At 46.9% G+C, this 22,804-nt stretch overlaps 1 protein-coding gene across 2 annotated transcripts in view; it reads left to right on the top strand.

Annotated features, from left to right (window-relative positions):
- The window catches only part of EPSTI1 (epithelial stromal interaction 1), a 252,994-nt gene that overhangs the window by 202,987 nt on the left and 27,203 nt on the right, over positions 1 to 22,804 (top strand). For both annotated transcript variants that reach the window (XM_063952858.1, XM_063952859.1), the window contains 2 exons: positions 3,378 to 3,439; positions 22,495 to 22,573. In XM_063952858.1, coding sequence (XP_063808928.1) covers positions 3,378 to 3,439; positions 22,495 to 22,573 — 141 coding nt within the window. The remainder of the gene's footprint in view (positions 1 to 3,377; positions 3,440 to 22,494; positions 22,574 to 22,804) is intronic.

The raw sequence follows: 22,804 nt of genomic DNA on the forward strand, positions 1-22,804 counted from the left end.
AAAAAACTGATGAATGTTTGGATATCCATACTAAATATACAGTATTTGGTCTGAAAAGTATGTATTACAAAAACAATTTTACAATGGATAAGATTTTTGCGAGTCGTAATAACTGATATCTGTGTTATGCAATCTCAAATAGATGCTCTGCTCTTTCTTTTGTGCAAAATAGTTTTCTTCAAATCCATCACAGGGACGTTACATATTACAATCTATGTTAATTTTTAAGCATTCATTGGTTCAGAATAATCAGGTGACAGTCTCTGTGTCTATCCATGTGGTTGTCCAAGCATCATCGGATCATTGGTACTCAGAAAAAACTAAAAGGAATGTCCTTCTTCAACAATAGATTCCATATGGCATTTAACAAGACACCCTAAAGGTCACTTACAGAAATGCATGTTATTACAATGTTACATTCTGCTATCTAAGAATAATAGATCTTTATATCAAAATTTGTTTATTAATACTTGCCAAATCCTTGGATGAACTCCTGTTCTGTCCAAGTAGGCAATCCAATGGTCGTGGTAAAATGTAAAAAACAATTGGAGCCAACTGGACACACACTGTAGACTGTAGCTGAGACTGCTGCATCCAAATGAATGAGGAAGCGCTGACTGGTGGAGAGTGCTCACTGCCATATCACCCGTTCCCACGCTCTCAGCACATTAGCACTTCCCTATTCATCCTATGGCAGTGAATGTGATTTGGCACTGTACACAGTGGACTTCGACCAATAGTAAATCTAGTATTGATCTTATATTAGTAAATCTATGGATCCTATTCTTGTCTATGTTAAAACATTGATTGTTGGACGATGTTTTGACTTTAGTTTGCAAAACTGATGGAAAAATGCTAAAAACACACAATTTACCTATAAAGATGCACAAAGTTGTCATCCCAGTCCTTGCACAGTCAGACGCACACTTGTACACGAGGGAATGGGCTTTTACTAGTATTAAGGGGGTAATTCAGATCTGATCGCTGCTGAGTGTTTTCGCACAGCGGGTCATCAGGTCCTAACTGCGCATGCATATACACCTCAATGCGCACGTGCGTCGGACAACAACAACAGGCATTGCCGGTCAGCGACGGGATGGTGCGAAAAATCCGATCGCATGGGCGTTCACAAGGTGATTGACAGGAAGAGGCCAATTGTGGGTGGCAACTGAGAGTGTTTGGAAAACCGCAGACGAGCACAAGGGAGAGTGTCGGACATCAGCTCTGGCCCCGATTGGCCTGTTCTCATCGCATTGGAGGAGTAAGTTCTGGGTTGCGCACATGTGGCACCCCACAGCTGTGGAACTATATGTCCCAGCATGTCCATGACTGAAAGTCACTGGAGACATGCAGCCCACAGTACACAGACTTTGCCACATAAGATGCAGGGACAACAGGGGTTAACAAAGCTAGGGGATAATACATTGCTGCCAGCTAAAAGCTCCCTACCTGATTGGTTGTTACAAGAGCGGGAATCCCTGGGAATGGAATGTTGCCCTGGATCCAGAAAACAGTAAATATACCCTGCACAGGATAGGTAGGTGTGAAGTGCACAGTGTCAGTACATAGAAAGTGTCACAGTGAGGTAGGGAGAGTGTCATTGAGGAGTGCCAGAGTGAAGGGAGCCAGCACGGCTGCTGTAGAAAGTAGAGAGTGCTGTTCAGCTCAGAAGGGACAGCCGCAGAGTCAGGAGCCTCAGGTCCCAGCAGCCCGACGTGTGTGGAGACCCCGGCCAGGAGTGAGCAGTGGGTATGTGTGGGGACAGCCTTCGGAAGCTGTGACAGCAGCATCCTGGCCCATGTGGGGGCAGCCCAGCATCAGTAGAGATGCGGACTGTCTGACCAGCCAAAGCGTACGGGTTAAGAAGCCACAGGAGGTACTGCAGGGTCAGAGTGTGGGCCCAGCAGCAGCAACCAGGCGAATGGTGGGGTAAGCAAACAGTGCCCTATGATAGGAGCCCACAGTGCCCTGTACCCCTGTCAGCCATAAGTCTGTTTACAGCCAACCCATCTCTGACAGATAACAGCCAGCAAGGTCCCGTTACACTAACAGGGATAAGAGTGCCCCAACTAAGTAGAGACTATTCCCTGTATGGTCTGTGAGCCACGCCAGGGCTAATCACCCGCCACAGCGACTCCACAGACATTTAGAGAGACCAAGGGCATGGAAGTACTAACTTCACCAGGACCTAGCTTACACATTTCCAGTTAAGAGGGATCTTTACTACCCAAACTGTGTCCAATGCTAATTGCAGAACACTGATAGTGTTAAAGGGAGCAATGCCTTGCGCTGTTCAGAAGTACATGCACTACCTTGTTCATTTAAGGGACCAAGTACAGGTCCAAGGGTTTTATGTATATGCATATACATCCCTGCTTACATTGGGATCCTAAACTCTGAGCTATGGATCCCTGAAACTATCTTCCAGGAACATTGCTACCGTGAACTGTGTTAGAATGATATTATACAGTACTTATTGCATGCATATTGATTTTTGCCAATATGTTAGAAAATTGTCTCTATTGCATAGAGTAATTGAAAGTGCTTTATATCGTGAATAGTTGAGAATATTTAAAGGTATCTGATGCAATCACAGATATTAGTAGTTAGTGATTTGTGATGTCTATTTAAAGACGATTTATATAGTCAGAATATTGTTGAAGTGATTACTGTTGACCTTGACTGATTTGCATAACAGGTGTCTGTATTGCGTGATATTGTGTTGGTCCCGTCTTGTGGGTAGTGTTTCTGTGGCTTAGCCTTAACCTCGTTAGTTTAATAAAACAACCTCACTGAGGTTTTGCACGACATCCCCAGAGACTGGTCCAGTACTGTCATCTCTCTGCCACTGCCCGCGAACCTGTAGCAGAAGTAACTCGGCTGAAGAATTTACTGAGGTTAGTGACATTTGCATACACTGTGAATTATCCCTAGCAGGGTATTACACACAGACTGCACAAGGTGGATTTCGCAGCTCGGCATACACATGTGACCGCACACTTGCATGGTGTATTTACACTCCCACTGGAGGCGGCTACTATCTGATCACAGGACAGTAAAATTAGTAGCCCAGCGATCAGATCTAAATTACCCTCCCAAGTCACAGATGCAACTAAGGCAAAAGACCCTAATACAGTCACATCAGCTCTCACTCAGACTAGGTGATTGATAAAATAACTTCATACTACCCTTCTTTCTTCTCCCTTAATGTTGCTTATTACAGTATATGGTATCTGTGAATTAAATGTTAAAAACATTTTCTAAAAGAGTGTATGTACTGCTTCAGAATTTTCCAGGCATTGCTCCCACTAAGCGTGGATTAAAGAACTTTTGTTTGCTCATTAATATTAACCATAATATTAATTATATCTTTCTAGAGTGAGTTGCTAGAACAGCAAGATGAGGCAAGAAGACAGTCACAACAAGAAGACCGTAGGAGGTATGTGGATTGTTTTGGGGGTTTTTTGCAAGTAAAGTTTATCGAGATTTTGGTACACAAAGACAAATAAACATTACACCTTGACATATTAGTATGTTTCCATGACAGTAAGCAAAAACAAAACATACTGTAGTAGCCAAGAGAATCCACTGCATATACAACCTAAAGAAGCCCATAAAAATACAACTGGACAGTGTAGTTAAAAGATGATAGCCATAGAAAAAACTTACAAACATAAATAGTATTTCCGTGTGTATTGTTTTTAAATAACCTTTTTAAAACTGTTCACATACAGTAGTGTTTTTTTATACAGATCTTTATTATAGTAGTGTACAAGTTGCTTAATTCTGTAATACTATATACCAGTGGTTCTCAAACTGTGTGCAGGGGCACCCTCTGGTACCTCGGGGTACTTGCAGGTGTGCCCTGGGTTGGTGGTCAAGGACAAATTTCAATTTTGTATGGTCAATGTAATAGGCAAAACTAGTGCTGGTGACTTTCTACAGGTTCTCTGATATGTGTTTCCTGTTCAGCTGTTGCTGTTTTCTGTTGCCAGCCGTTGCTGGCCAGGTTATGTTATGGTGTGCTGGTGTGTAAATCTCACCACACTTCTTGTTGTTATGTTCCTTCTCTCAGGTATGTCCTTTCTCCTTCGGGCACTGTTTTACCTATAACTGCCTGTGGGAGGGGACATAGAGGGGAGGAGCCAGCACACCCAGTTGAAGAAATTGAAAGTGCACTGGCTCCTTTGGACCAATCTATACCCCATCATACTAATCTGTCCCCAATATCCCTTATGGACTACGAGAAAAGGATTTACCGGTAGGTATTAAAGTCCTATTTCTCTTACGTCCTAGAGGATACTGGGGTCCACATTAGTACCATGTGGTATAGATGGGTCCACTAGGAGCCTTGGGCACTTTAAGAAATCAATAGTGTGCACTGGCTCCTCCCTCTATGCCCCTCCTACCAGACCCAGTTTAGAAAATGTGCCCGGAGGAGCCGGTCATGCTTGGGAATCTCCTGAAGAGTTTTCTGCATTTATTTTCTTTTTTATTATTTTCAGGCAGCTCTGGCTGGCACCAGACTGCCTGCTTCGTGGGACTTAGGGGGGGAACGGCCCAACCTCCCTAGGGTTAATGGTCCCATTCACTGAGCTCTAAGGGTCCTATTTGTAAGCCCCACCACTGCGAGCGTACGGATCCGCAGCACACCTCCACCCCTAACAGAGCCAGAAGACTGAAGAGTGGTGAGCAGGTGGCTGGCGGCCCGGTTAGTGGGTCGCCGACTGTAATGGCGGCATGAGGGTAAAGCGCAGCGCTGCATGCACACTGCGCTCTGGCTTCAGGGACACTGCAGTGACCGCTGTGAGGGACGGCTGAAGCCATGCTTATTACCCACGACTGGCACTGTTTACAGGGGTTCTAATCCACTGTAACCATTTTAATTCAAGTTACCTCAGCCATTATAAAAGCGGGAAGGCTGCGCGCCATTAAGGGGGCAGTGCCTTCACTATGAGCAGATCCAGCAGCTCACCAGAGCCATTTCCATTCTGCAAGCTTACACAGGCAGCCTGACTGGACGGTGCAGCTCCTCCACGCGGACTCCAAAGCACCTCTATGGTACCAGGGGGTCATAGCAAAGGGGGGAGCAATAATTTTGTATACTAAACCCTATTAAGTGTTTTTAGTTGGCGACCCAGTTAGGTCTATACCTTAGCTATAGGGGCGCTGTGTGGCTGGCTCCATTTCTCTGTGTTTCCCTAGAAGGGCTCTGTGTGAGTTAACTGTGCTTCTAACCTATTCCTCACTGTGTGGGTGTGTGTTCTTTTGCATTATCATGTCAAAGTTTTGTGTCTCAGTGCTTTTCTCAATCGGAGGGATCATTACAGTGTACATAGGATAGTACACATTCTCAGGCTAGTGGATCTGAACCAGTATGGTTAGATTCATTAAAAGGGATGATTTAAAATACAGTATTTCATATAAATTATCCCAAAATGAGAAGGAGACACAATACTTAAGGCAATCTGTAGATGACCTGAGGAATAGAGATTCAGTGGTCGTTCCGGCGTCTCAGACCCCTGCTATTTGTCCACAGAAGCGTACGCTGGCCTAAATCATGGAGGCTGATACCGATGATGATGTATTAGACCCAGAGGAGGGGGAGGTGGACTTGGTGGGCGGGATGCAGCTTTAGCACAGGGAATACAGGCCCTGATTGAAGCTAGAAGAGAGGTTTTGCATATTCCTAACAAGGTGTCAGAGGACGAGGAGGAATCCTTTTTTAATGTAAAAAAGAAATCCTCTGCTACTTTTCCTGCTTCCAAGGAATTAAATTCCCTTTTTGAAGCAACTTGAGTTAATCCTGACAGGAAGTTTCAGATTCCAAAACAGTTGATTACATCCTTCCCATTTCCTTAGGATGACAGAAAAAAATGGGAAAACCCGCTGATAGTGGATGCGTCAGTTTCAAGACTGTCACGTAAGATTGTTTTACCAGTTCCCGGGGCAGCTTCGTTGAAGGATGCTGCAGACCGCAAAATTGAGACCACTCTCAAATCTCTGTACACAGCGGTGGGGGCGGCCCAAAGACCCACTAAAGCTTGTGCATGGATCACTAGGGCCATTGCAAAATGGTCTGGTGATCTAATTGACGGGTTAGATTCCTTGTCCAGGGGGGAGATTATTTTACTCTTACAGCATATACAGGATTCCGCTAACTTTATGGTGGAGGCCATAAAATAGATTGGATTGCTCAACTTGCGCACTACTGCCATGGCAGTGTCAGCACGTAGAGGATTGTGGCTACGCCAGTGGACTGCGGATGTGGATTCCAGGACAGGCGTGAAAAGCCTACCTTTCACAGGGGAAGCCCTTTTTGGAGATGAACTGGATACGTGGATATCCAAGTGGGTAAGTCTACATATCTTCCTGTCGCAGCTCCCCCGGCTAGGAAATCCTATTCTGCACCAATGTTGCAGTCCTTTCGGACAGCAAAGTTTAAAGGTAAGGCCAAAGGGGGTCATTCCGAGTTGATCGTAGCTGTGCTAAATTTAGCACAGCTACGATCATGAACTCAGACATTCGGGGGGACGCCCAGCACAGGGCTAGTCCGCCCCACATGTCAGTGCCGCCCCTCCCCCATGCCCCCCCCCCCAGCAGAAGTGCAAAGGCATCGCACAGCGGCAATGCCTTTGCACTTCAAGAGTAGCTCCCGGCCAGCGCAGCTTTAGCGTGCTGGCCGGGAGCTACTCATCGCACCCCGGCCCGCAGTGACTGCGTGTGACGTCACGCAGCCACTGCGAGCCACTCCCAGCACGGTCCAGCCACACCTGCGTTGGCCATACCGCACCCACGAAACAGCGGCTAAAAGCCGCTGTTTCGCCCCCTCCCGCCCATCGACCGCCTCTGCCTGTCAATCAGGCAGAGGCGATCATAGTGCAGCGACGGGCGGCCATACGCCAGCGCACTGCGGCGCCCGCGCATGTGCAGTTCTGACCCAAACGCTACGCTGCAAAAAACTGCAGAGTGCGATCGGGTCAGAATGACCCCCAAAGGCTCTTCTACTGTCTTTCAATGGCAATAGAGGTAAGCCCAGAAAATATGCAAATACAGTCTCACAGTATCAGACCTCCGGTTCTGCTTCCGCAAAGCCTTCAGCATGATGGTGGACCACACTGCCTGGTCAACAGGCAGGTGGGAGCCCGGTTACGATATTTCAGTCACGTATGGACCACGGCCAGTGGCGGATCCAGCAGGGGGCGATGAGGGCGATCGCCCCCCGTAACTCAGCGACCTAGACCCGCCTACTTATTCCTGCGGGCAGCAGAGATGGGGGAAGTTGTGTGTGACGGCCGGGATCTGGCCGCATTGACAGGGCAACTGACATGGCGCTGGGCTGGACCACCCAGTGTGCCCCAGCTACCAGTGGCAGCAGCAGCACAACTCCCCGCACCGCAGCCTAGTTCGCTCCTTCAGCTGCGGAGGAGCTGCCTCCACCATGTCTGGCAGATCAGGAACCGCAAGGACGCACAACAGGTGAGGGGCGGGGAGAGGAGGGGGAGGCGATTGGCTGGTGTGGAGAGAGCGGCCGGAGTTCTGTCCTGCGGACAGACAGGGCAGCAGAGACAGGCGGCCTGTCCCGGCAGATGGAGGAGCGCTGGGTAGACGGGACTCTACTGTATCCTATTGTGTCTGTGTATGTACTGTATGGTACATCACTAGTGTCTATGTGCATGGAGTGTTACTAGGGGTTGTGTATGCTAGGGGTTGTGTATGCCGTGTATCACTAGTGTGTGTGTGTGTGTGTGTGTGTGTGTGTGTGTGTGTGTTAGTAGTGTATGTATGGTGTATCAATAGTGTGTGTGTGTGTTATAGTAGTGTATGTAGTGTATCACTAGTGTGTGTGTGTGTGTGTGTGTGTGTGTGTGTGTGTGTGTGTGTGTGTGTGTTAGTAGTGTATGTATGGTGTATCACTAGTGTCTGTGTGTGTGCGTGTGTGTGTGTTAGTAGTGTATGTATTGTGTATCACTACGGCCTAGCAGACTGGAAGGGGGAGGCGTCCAGATTAATTTTAAAACCGCCCCCCCTATAGGAGAAGTCTAGATCCGCCCCTGGGACCACCCCATGCCTGGCTCCATGGGTTAAAGATCTTATCGTCCAGGGCTATAGACTGGAGTTTCAGGAACTCCCACCTCAAAGATTCTTCAAATCCGGCTTACCAGCTTCAACCGAAGCAAGTATGAGCTTACAAGCAGCAATTCAAAAACTGGTACAGACTCAGGTCATTGTTCCAGTTCCACTTCACCTACAAAACAAGGGTTTCTATTCCAACCTGTTTGTGGTACTGAAACCGGATGGTTCGGTAAGACCCATTTTAAACCTGAAGTCACTGAACCCGTATTTACGGGTGTTCAAATTCAAGACGGAGTCGCTGAGAGCGGTGATCTCAGGCCTGGAGGAGGGAGAATTCCTGGTATCTCTGGATATCAAGGATGCGTACCTTCATATTCCGATTTGGCCGCCTCATCAGGCTTATCTAAGGTTTGCGTTGCAGGACTGTCACTACCAGTTCCAGGCCCTGCCCTTTGGGCTCTCCACAGCTCCAAGGGTATTTACCAAGGTTATGGCGGAGATGATGTTTCTCCTCCGCAAGCAGGGAGTGGCCATAATACCATACCTGGACGATCTACTGATAAAAGCACCGTCCAGGAAAAGGTTGTTACGCAGCATTGCCCTCTCCACACAACTACTCCAAGATCACGGTTGGATTCTTAATCTGCCAAAATTTCACCTGAGACCAACACAGAGGCTTCCGTTCCTAGGGATGATCCTGGATATAGAGGTACAGAAGGTGTTCCTTCCTCTGGAAAAGGCATTGGTAATTCAGTCAATGGTAAGAGTCGTCCTATGGCTGCCCCGGATATTAGTACATCTGTGCATTTGCCTCCTGGGAAAGATGGTAGCCTCTTACGAGGCACTGCAGTATGGAAGGTTTCAAGCAGGACCCTTCCAGCTGGATCTTCTGTACAAATGGTCCGGATCGCATCTACACATGCACCAGAGGATCTGTCTGTCCCCAAGAGCTAGGATTTCTCTTCTGTGGTGGCTACAGACTTCTCACCTGACCGTGGGCCGAAGGTTCGGGATTCAAAAGTGGATTCTGCTAACCACAGATGCAAGCCTCAGAGGGTGGGGAGCAGTCACCCAAGGGGAACGCTTCCAAGGAAGATGGACAAGTCAGGAAGCCATTCTTCCAATCAACGTGTTGGAATTAAGGGCAATATACAACACCCTTCGGAAAGCTGACATACATAAACCGACAGGGCGGAACGAAGAGCAGAGCAGCAATGTCGGAGGTGACAAGGATTCTCCTCTGGGCAGAGGGACACGCCGTAGCGCTGTCCGCAATCTTCATTCCGGGAGTGGACAACTGGGAAGCAGACTTCCTCAGCAGACACAACCTCCACCCGGGAGTGTGGGGCCTTCACCCGGAGGTGTTCGGGTGCTTGACACATCGGTGGGGAATTCCACAGATCAACATGATGGCCTCTCATCTCAACAAGAAACTCCAGCGGTATTGCTCCAGGTCAAGAGACCCACAGGCAGTGGCGGTGGACGCTCTGGTGACTCCGTGGGTCTACCAGATGGTGTATGTCTTTCCACCACTTCCGTTGATCCCAAGAATTCTGAAAAGAATAAAAAGGGAAAGGGTTCTATAAATTCTTATTGCTCCGGATTGACCAAGAAGGGCTTGGTACGCAGATTTACTGGAACTACTTGTGGAGGACCCGTGGCCTCTGCCTCTTCAGGAGGATCTTCTACAACAGGAGCCATTCGTCTATCAAGACTTACCGTGGCTATGTTTGACGGCATTTAGGTTGAGCATCAAATTCTAGCTCAGAAAGGGATTGTAGACAAGGTACTTCCTACCTTGATCCAAGCCAGGAAAGGGGTAACGTCTAAACATTACTACCGGATTTGGAGAAAATATGTCTCTTGGTGTGAGAACAGGAAATTTCCTGCAGCAGAATTTCAGCTGGGTCATCTTCTGCTTTTTCTGGAGTCTGGTATGGATGTGGGACTGCGTCTGGGCTCCATAAAGGTCAAGATTTCGGCCTTGTCCATTTTCTTCCAGAAACCGTTGGCATCCCTTCCTGAGGTTCAGACCTTCTTGAAAGGAGTTCTGCACATCCAACCACCCTTTGTGCCACCCACGGCACCTTGGGATCTTAACGTGGTGTTGCATTTTCTGCTATCGGATTAGTTTGAGCCTTTACAGGAGGTGGATTTAAAGGGGGGCCTTGTCTCACAAGAAACCCTATTTGAATTTTCATGAGGATAGAGCTGAACTCAGAACTCGTCAGCAATTTCTTCCAAAGGTGGTGTCTGCGTTTCACATAAACCAACCTATTGTGGTTCCGGTGCTTACTGACACCTCTTCTACTTCAAAGTCCCTGAATGTTGTGAGGGCTCTGGGAATCTATGTCAAACGGACAACTCGTCACAGAAAATCGGACTCGCTGTTTGTGTTGTCTATGATCCCAAGAAAATTGGGTGACCAGCTTCTAAGCAGTCTATTGCTCGCTGGATCACGCTGATTATCCAGCATGCTTACTCTATGGCAGCTTTGCCGGTTCCTAAATCAATTCATGCCCACTCTACTTGGTCGGTGGGTTCTTCCTGGGCAGCTGCCCGAGGTGTCTCGGCTTTACAGCTCTGCCGAGCAGCTACTTGGTCTAGTTCGAACACGTTTGCTAAGTTCTACAAGTTCAATACCTTGGCCTCTAAGGACCTTCAGTTTGGTCAATCAGTTCTGCAAGAACCTCAGCACTCTCCCACCCGGTTGGAGAGCTTTGGTATATCCCCATGGTACTAATGTGGACCCCAGTATCCTCTAGGACGTAAGAGAAAATAAGATTATCCTACCGGTAAATCCTTTTCTCGTAGTCCGCAGAGTATACTGGGCGCCCGCCCAGTGATTTGTGTTTCCTGCAGGGTTACTTGGTTAAGTGTTGTTCTTGGATAAGCTGTTACTGTTCTTGTTCATGTTGTGTTAACATGGTTTTTCTTCTGTGTGTGTGCTGGTTCGAATCTCACCACTATCTTTTTCTGAATCCTTCTCTCAAGATATGTCCGTCTCCTCTGGTACAGTTTCTAAACTGAGTCTGATAGGAGGGGCATAAAGGTAGGAGTCAGTGCACACTATTGATCTCTTAAAGTGTCCAAGGCTCCTAGTGGACCCGTCTATACCCCATGGTACTAATGTAGACCCCAGTATCCTCTATGGACTACGAGAAAAAGATTTACCGGTAGGTAATTAAAATCCTATTTTTTGTAAGACATGTAAATTAAACTGTTATTGTTAAGTCACTTCCTTCAACATTCCGAATGTAAGTAATAGGAACAGTCCCTCAAAAATTCAACAAGTAAATATAAATAAAGCAAAGATTATATAAATAAGAGTAGACAGTCATACAGATGTGTCCACATAGACCTATCCTCAAGTAGCTCTATTAGGCGCACCACAGACTTTGCGATTTAGCTGCACCATTGTACTTTTTCTTAATACATGCATAATCTGCTACTTTATAACAATTTCTTTACAACAGAAAAACAGTAATCCCAACTACTTAGTTCACTATAAGAGGTGAGCAATAAGTTTGCGGATGTACAAATAATATTATCTTTACAAATAAAATGAACATTACATTTTTTACAACATATTCGCCGTAGTCTATGCAAAGTTGAATGCGCTCAAACCAATCTGAAGCAGGTATGTCATCTACATACTAGATGAAGGCCTCTACTGCAGCTTCCACTGACTCAATATGAATCCCACATATCTTGTGCTTCATTTGTGGGAACACAAAATTGCGTCGGTACAGGTCTGAACTGTACGGTGGATAGCCAAGCTCCTGGATGTGTTCATGGGCCAGAAAATCTACCACTTTCCTGGACTTGTGGACAGGTGTATTGTTGTGATGGAGAAGGGAACCATGAGTGCAAGTTCTTGAATAGCATGTGTGTACTAGTCCCCAGTGACAGTGCGCTGTTGCACAAATGGTTTGGTAGCAACATGACTAGTCAGCCACAAAAACAGTCACCATTTGCTTTGCCGTGCTGTGCCCATGTCAGCACTTCTGTGGCGGCTCCCCTCCAACTAGGGTCCACTGTGCCGACTGTTGTATGGTCTCAGGGTCGAAACTGTAGATTCAGGATTCACCACTACTGATGATCTCCCCGACAGAGTTAAAGCGACTGGTTGTGCTGAAAGGGCAGGTGAGAGGGTACTAATTACCTGGGCCCAGGTCTGATGGAGGGGCCCAGTGGGAGCCAAAATCTCGCTTCCCCCCATTACCAGGCAGCATGAACTGCAGCTCTTCTTCTCAGCCCAGCATATGCTGCTGTGTGTTGAGCTGCATTGCTACCTGGGAGGAGCTTAAAAAACAATTATTCTGTCTTTTTTTCTAAGGGTGCATGGCCACGACTCTGGTAATTAGGCTACACCCACTGAAAAGTACCTGGGCCCAACCAGGCTCTCTACTGCCCTGAAAGTGAGCGCAATCAAACCTTACCAGCATATTGTGGCATCAAGACACCTTCTGCCCTCAAGTCTGCTGATAGGGCACCCAGCATGCAGAAACCTTGCTAATGCCAAGCTTTTTGTCAGAGCCGGCCATAGGCATAGGCAAACTAGGCAATTGCCTAGGGCATTTGATATGCCTAGGGGCATCAGCAGCTTCTGCTGATTAAAATGATATGCAGCATGCCTATATTCTGTGTGTAGCATTTCATATGCAGATACAGCCACAGTTTCACACAGTATATAGGCATGCTGCATATCATTTTAATCGGCAGAAGCTGCTTGTGCATCCTAGCAGAAGAAAAAAGTGCCCAGCGTTAGCATTGAGGCAAGATTTATGAGGACACATCTGTATCCAAGCAGAGGCAGAGGTCACAGTGTTAGTGGCTGTGTGAGTGCTGTGTGCATGTGAGTGGGTTGGTTGTGCAGTAGTGTTCAGAATATGTGTAAGGAGCATTATGTGTGTCATGCAAAAATGCACTAATAATGTGCAGCATATGTGTAAGGGGCACTATGTGTGTCATTATGTGTATAAGGGCATAAATAATGTGCGGCATATGTGTAAGGGACATTATGTGTAAAAGGGCATTAATAAAGGTTGTCATAATGTGTAAGGCACATTATGTTTATAAGGACATTAATAATGTGTCTCATATGTGTAAGGGGCATTACTGTGTGGAATTATGTGTATAAATGAATTACTAATGTGTGGCATTATGTATATAAGGTGCTCTACTATGTAGCATTGCATATAGAAAGGGCACTACTGTGTCGTCTAATGTGAATAAAGAGCAATAAGGTGTGGTGTAATGTGAATAAGGAGCAATTCAGTGTGATGTAATGTGAATAAGGGGCTCTACTGTGAGGAGTAATGTTTATAAGGTAAAGTGACACTACTGTGGGATGTAATATGAATTATGGGCACTATCGCATGATCAAATGTGAATAAAGTTGCAGTACTGTGTGGTGTAATTGGAATTGGGGTTACTATTATGTGGCCATGCCCCTTGCCAGCAAAAACACACCCCTTTTTGGGCTGTGTGCCAAATGTGCGAAATGTTCCTTTTTAAAATATAGGGGGTACAAATACCAAAATAAGGACTGCTATGGGTGAGGGGTGATGGTGCTGGGAAAGAGGTGCAAGGTCAGAGGCGGAACCAACTGTGGTGCTAGGGGGCACCAGCCAAAATCTTGCCTAGGGCATCATATTGGTTAGAGCCGGCTCCGCTTTTTGTTGAGTATAAATCAGATGGATCCTGCTGGAATGCCTATCTCCTTCTCTAACTCAGCTGTGGCCCGCACAGCACCAATGTTGTCCTTGGTGATAGCAATACAGGTTGGATGCAGCGCTCCTCATCTTCCAGGGACCATCTCCCAGAATTCTACAAACAACTCAAACACAGTGGTTTGGGATGGTGCTTTCTCCCCAAAAGCAGCTTGCAGGTGGTAAAATCTCTCCGGCTGTCGCAGACCACCCTTGTAATCGTAGAAGATCATTGCTCTCAAGTGACCTCTGTTGAGCTCCATAACAAGTTCATGAAGGAAGTGCAAAAGCAGACTACTTCATGTGAAGTGATACTTCTATATGTGCCTTGATATTTCAGAAGAACTTTTGTCAGAGATTACAGTCCACAACCAGACAGTCAGACTGTGTCTATTCTACCTATGCACTACACATCCGGAAACTTATTGCACACCCCAAATATTAGCAAATTAAGATGCAATATTCAGAAAATATGTAATCTGGGTAAAAAGACAAAAGACAGAGGTCCTGTATGAGGATATCTGGACTATAAATCTACAGTCAATAGGTCTTCCACAAATGGTAGACATGCATTAGGTTGATGGGGTCAAAAGGTCGACATGTAATAGGTAGACAGTTCAACAGGTTGGCAGGGTGAAAAGGTCAACATGACAGTGGTCAACGCATATATGGTAAACACAAGTTTGTTTTAATTATTTTTAATTTATTTAAACTTTTTCATACTTTACCATCCAAATGAAATACGATTGGGAATAGTAACCCTTGCCCGAACCATGGGGGTCATTCAGAGTTGATCGTAGCTACTCCTCGCTCCCTGGCCCGCAGCGGCTGCATATGATGCCCCCCCGTTCAGTCCGGCCACCTCCCGCCCATCGATCGCCTCTGGCTGTCAATCAGGCAGAGGTGATCGCTGTCCTGCTACGGCCTTCGGCCATCCCGCATGCACACACGCACTACGGCACAGGTGCATGCGCAACAGGGACCCGTTCGCTCTGCTGCGTTAAAACGCAGCGAGTGAACGGGTCGAAATGACACCCCATGAGCCATGCAAGGGGATGCGGTACACTAATGGGGCTTGTTTGTGGTAGAAAAGCGACAAACACCCCCTCCCAAAAAAAAATCATTGTGTCTGTCCTTTTGTGTAGACCATATTCATGTCGACATTTTGATCCCATCGACCTTTTGACTTTCCCTACTGTCTACCTATTCTTTGTCGACCTTTTGACCCTATCAACCTAATGCATGTCTACCATTAGTGGTAGACCTATTGACTGTAGACCATTTTAGTGTAGATTTAATAATCCACACCTGTGTATGAGTGACTCATTCCATACATAAACTTATTCTGCTCTTTATACGGGGGCAGATCAATAAAGGGGAGGGCTTGTGTGCATCTTCCATCAAGCCCCCTCATCGCTCTCACCGGCTTATTCTGCGGTAGAGTCTGGCACTTGCCAGAGTCTATTGCTCAAGCTCTGATCTCCAGAAAAATGGTGCAAGGTGCCATTTTCCTGGTGATTTCTGTACTGGGAATGTGCAGATGTCTGGGGCAGATCTCTGCACCATATACCCGGTGATACCTGCGGGGCTGATGGAGAGGTAAATATTTAGAATGTGTGTGGTGTGGTCCCATATGCACTGCACACCCTGCACCCATTATGGATACACCCATGACTTTATATCAATTCCTGTGCAACAAAAAATACTAATCCTAGGTATAGTACTTTGTACGCTATTAACAGCGTAGTATACTAGAAGCAGATTAAGATGCACCAGGCGTCTCATGCCATATAGCGCAAAGATATGGATTACCAAGTGGTACAAGGCATAAAACTATGACTTCAGCCTCATCTATACTTAAATTAAAACTGAGAAAACAGAATTAAGAGGCCTATTTATTAACATTATTTTTACTAAAATAATGTGAAAAAGAGTGTTTTCACACCCTTTTCACATTATTTTAGTATCACTTGCATGTATTAAAGGGCTTTTGGAGCAGTTTTCATGAAAAACTGCTCCAACCCCTTTAATTCACTTTTTGTTTTAGTAACTCACATCGTATTTCCCATACTTATAATGGTGAAATCACAGGGCAGCACTGCAAGATCCCTACTTTTGCCCAGCTTTCTCTGCCCCCTGGCAGAGAAAGCTGTGCAGGGACCCAGCAGTGTGATCAGCTCTGTGTGTCCGATGGACACACAGGCTGATCACCGGTAAAAAGTAAAAAAACAAACCATACTTACCAGTCCAGGAGCCGGTGTTCAGTGCTGCAGTGCGGGCTGCCGGGCGCTGGGTCCTCCATGTGCTGCACTGTGACCTCTGATCCAGTTAAGGGATGCTGCAAAATGGCAGCTGACTTTACAGCATCGGGGGTCACAGAAGCGCACAGGATCCGGCGCCCGACAGCCCTGCAGGAGCAGTGATCACCGGCTCCCTGGAATGGTAAGTATATTTACCGTGCGGGGGGGGGAGTGTCTGCTCGCAAGCTCTGTCCCTGCGTGCGATAATTGATACATCCGTGCGATGTATTCAGTTATCGCAGTGCGGATTGGGGCGATTTTATCACCTCACATCTGCATCTATGGATGCCCCTTAGTCATTATTTCTCTAACGTCCTAAGTGGATGCTGGGGAATCCGTAAGGACCATGGGGAATAGCGGCTCCGCAGGAGACTGGGCACATCTAAAGAAAGCTTTAGGTCTATCTGGTGTGCACTGGCTCCTCCCCCTATGACCCTCCTCCAAGCCTCAGTTAGATCTTTGTGCCCGAACGAGAAGGGTGCACACTAGGGGCTCTCCTGAGCTTCTTAGTGAAAGTTTTAGTTTAGGTTTTTTATTTTCAGTGAGACCTGCTGGCAACAGGCTCACTGCATCGAGGGACTAAGGGGAGAAGAAGCGAACTCACCTGCGTGCAGAGTGGATTGGGCTTCTTAGGCTACTGGACATTAGCTCCAGAGGGACGATCACAGGCCCAGCTTGGATGGGTCCCAGAGCCGCGCCGCCGGCCCCCTTACAAAGCCAGAAGGCAGAAGAGGTCCGGAAAATCGGCGGCAGAAGACGTCCTGTCTTCAACAAGGTAGCGCACAGCACTGCAGCTGTGCGCCATTGCTCTCAGCACACTTCACACTACGGTCACTGAGGGTGCAGGGCGCTGGGGGGAGGCGCCCTGAGACGCAATAAAAACACCTTGGATGGCAAAAAAAAATGCATCACATATAGCTCCTGGGCTATATGGATGCATTTAACCCCTGCCAGAATACATAGAAAAACGGGAGATAAGGCCGCCGATAAGGGGGCGGAGCCTATCTCCTCAGCACACTGGCGCCATTTTCTCTCACAGCTCCGTTGGAGGGAAGCTCCCTGGCTCTCCCCTGCAGTCACTACACTACAGAAAGGGTTAAAAAAGAGAGGGGGGCACTAATTAGGCGCAGTATTAACTATACAGCAGCTATAAGGGGAAAAACACTTATATAAGGTTATCCCTGTATATATATAGCGCTCTGGTGTGTGCTGGCAAACTCTCCCTCTGTCTCCCCAAAGGGCTAGTGGGGTCCTGTCCTCTATCAGAGCATTCCCTGTGTGTGTGCTGTATGTCAGTACTTTTGTGTCGACATGTATGAGGAGAAAAATGATGTGGAGACGGAGCAGATTGCCTGTAATAGTGATGTCACCCCCTAGGGGGTCGACACCTGAGTGGATGAACTGTTGGAAGAAATTACGTGACAGTGTCAGCTCTGTATAAAAGACAGTGGTTGACATGAGACAGCCGGCTACTCAGCTTGTGCCTGTCCAGACGTCTCATAGGCCGTCAGGGGCTCTAAAGCGCCCGTTACCTCAGATGGCAGATATAGACGCCGACACGGATACTGACTCCAGTGTCGACGGTGAAGAGACAAATGTGACTTCCAGTAGGGCCACACGTTACATGATTGAGGCAATGAAAAATGTTTTACACATTTCTGATAATACGAGTACCACCAAAAAGGGGTATTATGTTCGGTGAGGAAAAACTACCTGTAGTTTTCCTGAATCTGAGAAATTAAATGAGGTGTGTGATGATGCCTGGGTTTCCCCCGATAACAACTGATAATTTCTAAAATGTTATTGGCATTATATCCTTTCCCGCCAGAGGTTAGGGTGCGTTGGGAAACACCCCCTAGGGTGGATAAAGCGCTCACACGCCTGTAAGGGCTCTACCCTCTCCTGAGATGGCCGCCCTTAAGGATCCTGCTGATAGAAAGCAGGAGGGTATCCTAAAATGTATTTACACACATACTGGTGTTATACTGCGACCAGCAATCGCCTCAGCCTGGATGTGCAGTGCTGGGTTGGCGTGGTCGGATTCCCTGACTGAAAATATTGATACCCTAGATAGGGACAGTATATTTTTGCCTATAGAGCATTTAAAAGATGCATTTCTATATATGCGTGATGCACAGCGGAATATTTGCCGACTGGCATCAAGTCTAAGTGCGTTGTCCATTTCTACCAGTAGAGGGTTATGGACACGTCAGTGGTCAGGTGATGCGTATTCCAAACGGCATTTGGAAGTATTGCCTTATTAAGGGGAGGAGTTATTTGGGGTCGGTCTTTCAGACCTGGTGGCCACGGCAACAGCTGGGAAATCCACGTTTGTACCCCAGGTCGCCTCTCAACATGAGAAGATGCCGTATTATCAGGCGCAGTCTTTTCGTGGACAAGCGGGCAAAAGGTTCCTCATTTCTGCCCCGTGACAGAGGGAGAGGAAAAAGGCTGCAGAAATCAGCCAGTTCCCAGGAACAAAAACCCTCTCCCGCCTCTGCCAAGCCCTCAGTATACGCTGGGGCTTTACAAGCAGAATCAGGCACGGTGGGGGGCCCGTCTCAATGAATTTCAGCGCGCAGTGGGCTCACTCGCAAGTAGACCCCTGGATCCTTCAGGTGATATCTCAGGGGTACAAATTAGAATTCGAGACGTCTCCCCCTCGCCGTTTCCTAAAGTCGGCTTTACCGATGTCTCCTTCTGACAGGGAGACAGTTTTGGAAGCCATTCACAAGCTGTATTCCCAGCAGGTGATAATCAAGATATCCCTCCTGCAACAGGGAACGGGGTATTATTCCACACTGTTGTGGTACCGAAGCCGGACGGCTCGGTGAGACCGATTCTAAATCTAAAATCTTTGAACACTTACATACAGAGGTTCAAATTCAAGATTGAATCACTCAGAGCAGTGATTGCGAACCAGGAAGAAGGGGACTACATGATGTCTCGGGACATCAAGGATGCTTACCCTTCTCACCAAGGGTACCTCAGGTTTATGGTACAGAACTGTCACTATCAGTTCAGACGCTGCCGTATGGATGGTCCACGGCACCCCAGGTCTTTACCAAGGTAATGGCCGAAATGATGATATTCCTTCGAAGGAAGGGAATTTTAGTTATCCCTTACTTGGACAATTCCCTGATAAGGGTAAGATCCAGGGAACAGTTGGAGGTCGGTGTTGCACTATCTCAGGTAGTGTTGCGGCAGCACGATTGGATTCTCAATATTCCAAAATCGCAGCTGGGTCCGACGACTTGTCTTCTGTTCCTAGGGATGATCCTGGACACAGTCCAGAAAAAGGTGTTTCTCCCGGAGGAGAAAGCCAGGGAGTTATCCGAGCTAGTCAGGAACCTCCTAAAACCGAGCCAAGTCTCAGTGCATCAATGCACAAGGGTTCTGGGTAAAATGGTGGCTTCCTACGAAGCAATCCCATTCGGCAGATTCCACGCAAGAACTTTCCAGTGGGACCTGCTGGACAAATGGTCCGGGTCGCATCTTCAGATGCATCAGCGGATAACCCTGTCACCAAGGACAAGGGTGTCCCTCCTGTGGTGGTTGCAGAGTGCTCATCTTCTAGAGGGCCGCAGATTCGGCATTCAGGACTGGGTCCTGGTGACCACGGATGCCAGCCTGCGAGGCTGGGGAGCAGTCACACAGGGAAGGAATATCCAGGGCTTATGGTCAAGCCTGGAGACATCACTTCACATAAATATCCTGAAGCTAAGGGACATTTACAATGCTCTAAGCTTAGCAAGACCTCTGCTTCAAGGTCAGCCGGTGTTGATCCAGTCGGACAACATCACGGCAGTCACCCACGTAAAACAGACAGGGTGGCACAAGAAGCAGGAGGGCAATGGCAGAAGCTGCAAGGATTCTTCGCTGGGCGGAAAATCATGTGATAGCACTGTCAGCAGTATTCATTCCGGGAGTGGACAACTGGGAAGCAGACTTCCTCAGCACGACCTCCACCCGGGAGAGTGGGGACTTCACCCAGAAGTCTTCCACATGATTAAAAACTCAACAGGTATTGCGCCAGGTCCAGGGACCCTCAGGCAATAGCTGTAGACGCTCTGGTAACACCGTGGGTGTACCAGTCAGGGTATGTGTTCCCTCCTCTGCCTCTCATACCCAAGGTACTGAGATTGATAAGATGGAGAGGAGTAAGCACTATATTCGTGGTTCCGGATTGGCCAAGAAGGACTTGGTAACCGGAACTTCAAGAGATGCTCACGGAGGATCCGTGGCCTCTACCTCTAAGAAGGGACCTGCTCCAGCAAGGACCCTGTCTGTTCCAAGAGTTACCGCGGCTGCGTTTGATGGCATGGCGTTTGAACGCCGGATCCTGAAGAAAAAAAGGCATTCCGGATGAAGTCATCCCTATCCTGATCAAAGCCAGGAAGGATGTAACCGCAAAAACATTATCACCGCAATTGGCGAAAATATGTTGCGTGGTGCGAGGCCAGTAAGGCCCGACGGAGGAAATTCAACTGGGTCGATTCCTACATTTCCTGCAAACAGGAGTGTCTATGGGCCTGAAATTGGGGTCCATTAAGGTTCAAATTTCGGCCCTGTCAATTTTCTTCCAAAAAGAACTAGCTTCAGTCCCTGAAGTTCAGACGTTTGTAAAAGGGGTACTGCATATACAGCCTCCTTTTGTGCCTCCAGTGGCACTTTGGGATCTCAATGTAGTTTTGGGTTCCAAAAGTCACATTGGTTTGAACCACTTAAATCTGTGGAGTTAAAATATCTCACATGGAAAGTGGTCATGCTGTTGGCCCTGGCCTGGGCCAGGCGCGTGTCAGAATTGGCGGCTTTATCCTGAAAAAGCCCTTATCTGATTTTCCATTCGGACAGGGCGGAATTGAGGACTCGTCCTCAGTCTCTCCCTAAGGTGGTTTTAGCGTTTCACCTGAACCAACCTATTTGTGGTGCCTGCGGCTACTAGGGACTTGGAGGACTCCAAGTTGCTAGACATTGTCAGGGCCCTGAAAATATATGTTTCCAGGACGGCTGGAGTCAGGAAATCTGACTCGCTGTTTATCCTGTATGCACCCAACAAGCTGGGTGCTCCTGCTTCTAAGCAGACTATTGCTCGTTGGATTTGTAGTACAATTCAGCTTGCACATTCTGTGGCAGGCCTGCCACAGCCAAAAATCTGTAAATGCCCACTCCACAAGGAAGGTGGGCTCATCTTGGGCGGCTGCCCGAGGGGTCTCGGCTTTACAACTTTGCCGAGCAGCTACTTGGTCAGGAGCAAATACGTTTGTAAAATTCTACAAAATTGATATCCTGGCTGAGGAGGACCTGGAGTTCTCTCATTTGGTGCTGCAGAGTCATCCGCACTCTCCCGCCCGTTTGGGAGCTTTGGTATAATCCCCATGGTCCTTACGGATTCCCCAGCATCCACTTAGGACGTTAGAGAAAATAAGAATTTACTTACCGATAATTCTATTTCTCGTAGTCCGTAGTGGATGCTGGGCGCCCATCCCAAGTGCGGATTGTCTGCAATACTGGTACATAGTTATTGTTACCAAAAAATCGGGTTATTGCTGTAGTGAGCCATCTTTTCTAGAGGCTCCTCTGTTATCATGCTGTTAACTGGGTTCAGATCACAAGTTGTACGGTGTGATTAGTGTGGCTGGTATGAGTCTTACCCGGGATTCAAAATCCTTCCTTATTGTGTACGCTCGTCCGGGCACAGTATCCTAACTGAGGCTTGGAGGAGGGTCATAGGGGGAGGAGCCAGTGCACACCAGATAGACCTAAAGCTTTCTTTAGATGTGCCCAGTCTCCTGCGGAGCCGCTATCCCCATGGTCCTTACGGATTCCCCAGCATCCACTACGGACTACGAGAAATAGAATTATCGGTAAGTAAATTCTTATTTTTTCTTTTTTTAAAGAGGTAATTAAATCTACAAAGGAGTGTGTTTACTCCTGGACTTACTCATTTTTCTTGTTAATACTTTAATTAAAGTTACTTTTGATTATTAATTGTTTGATAAATATCACAGAGTTACAAAGGTGACCACCATACTGTACTTCTATTACGATAGCATCAAGTAGTCTGTTGACTGACTGGCTCAGACAAATAGATTGGGATACACTATCATGGAAACACTTGTTTTGTGCAGTGACTAATGTAAAAGTGAGTTCTAGAGAAACCTGGAAAAGTGATTATCAGTTTTGAAAAGGTAGAAAACTTGGAGTTTAAAGAATAAAATGTATATGTGGAATTGCACCTTTAAGAAAATAATAGTCTGTCTGCTTCAAAAGGTTTTGTTTATTATCTGCTTATCATTCAGCATTGTATACATCTATATCTCAGCATTATCATGTAAATGCTTCATGTAAGACTTGAGAATTGTACTTTATAAGCTCTAACTGCATGTTTTTATATCTTGAAGAGTAAACCGTGCATTTTTGGATAGACTTCAAAGACAAAATACAAGTGCACATGATTATTCCGGAGTGTCAAATACATGGGTGAGATTTCCTATTAAATTGCTGTTTTTCTTTATTTATTTCATATTGTTTTATAATGTAGATACAGATGTGTCCACTATTACCTTTCTGAAAAAAGTATCATGGCCTGCCGTTCATGGCACGAGATAAGCTTTCCTCTTAAGATATACACGGCAAGCCATGTGTATCTCCTCTGAAATATAGTGCAGTACCACTTTTCAGACAGCAGGTGGCATTTTCAGAAACTGAGCA

Source organism: Pseudophryne corroboree, chromosome 2, assembly GCF_028390025.1.
Source record: "Pseudophryne corroboree isolate aPseCor3 chromosome 2, aPseCor3.hap2, whole genome shotgun sequence".
NCBI lineage: Eukaryota > Metazoa > Chordata > Amphibia > Anura > Myobatrachidae > Pseudophryne > Pseudophryne corroboree.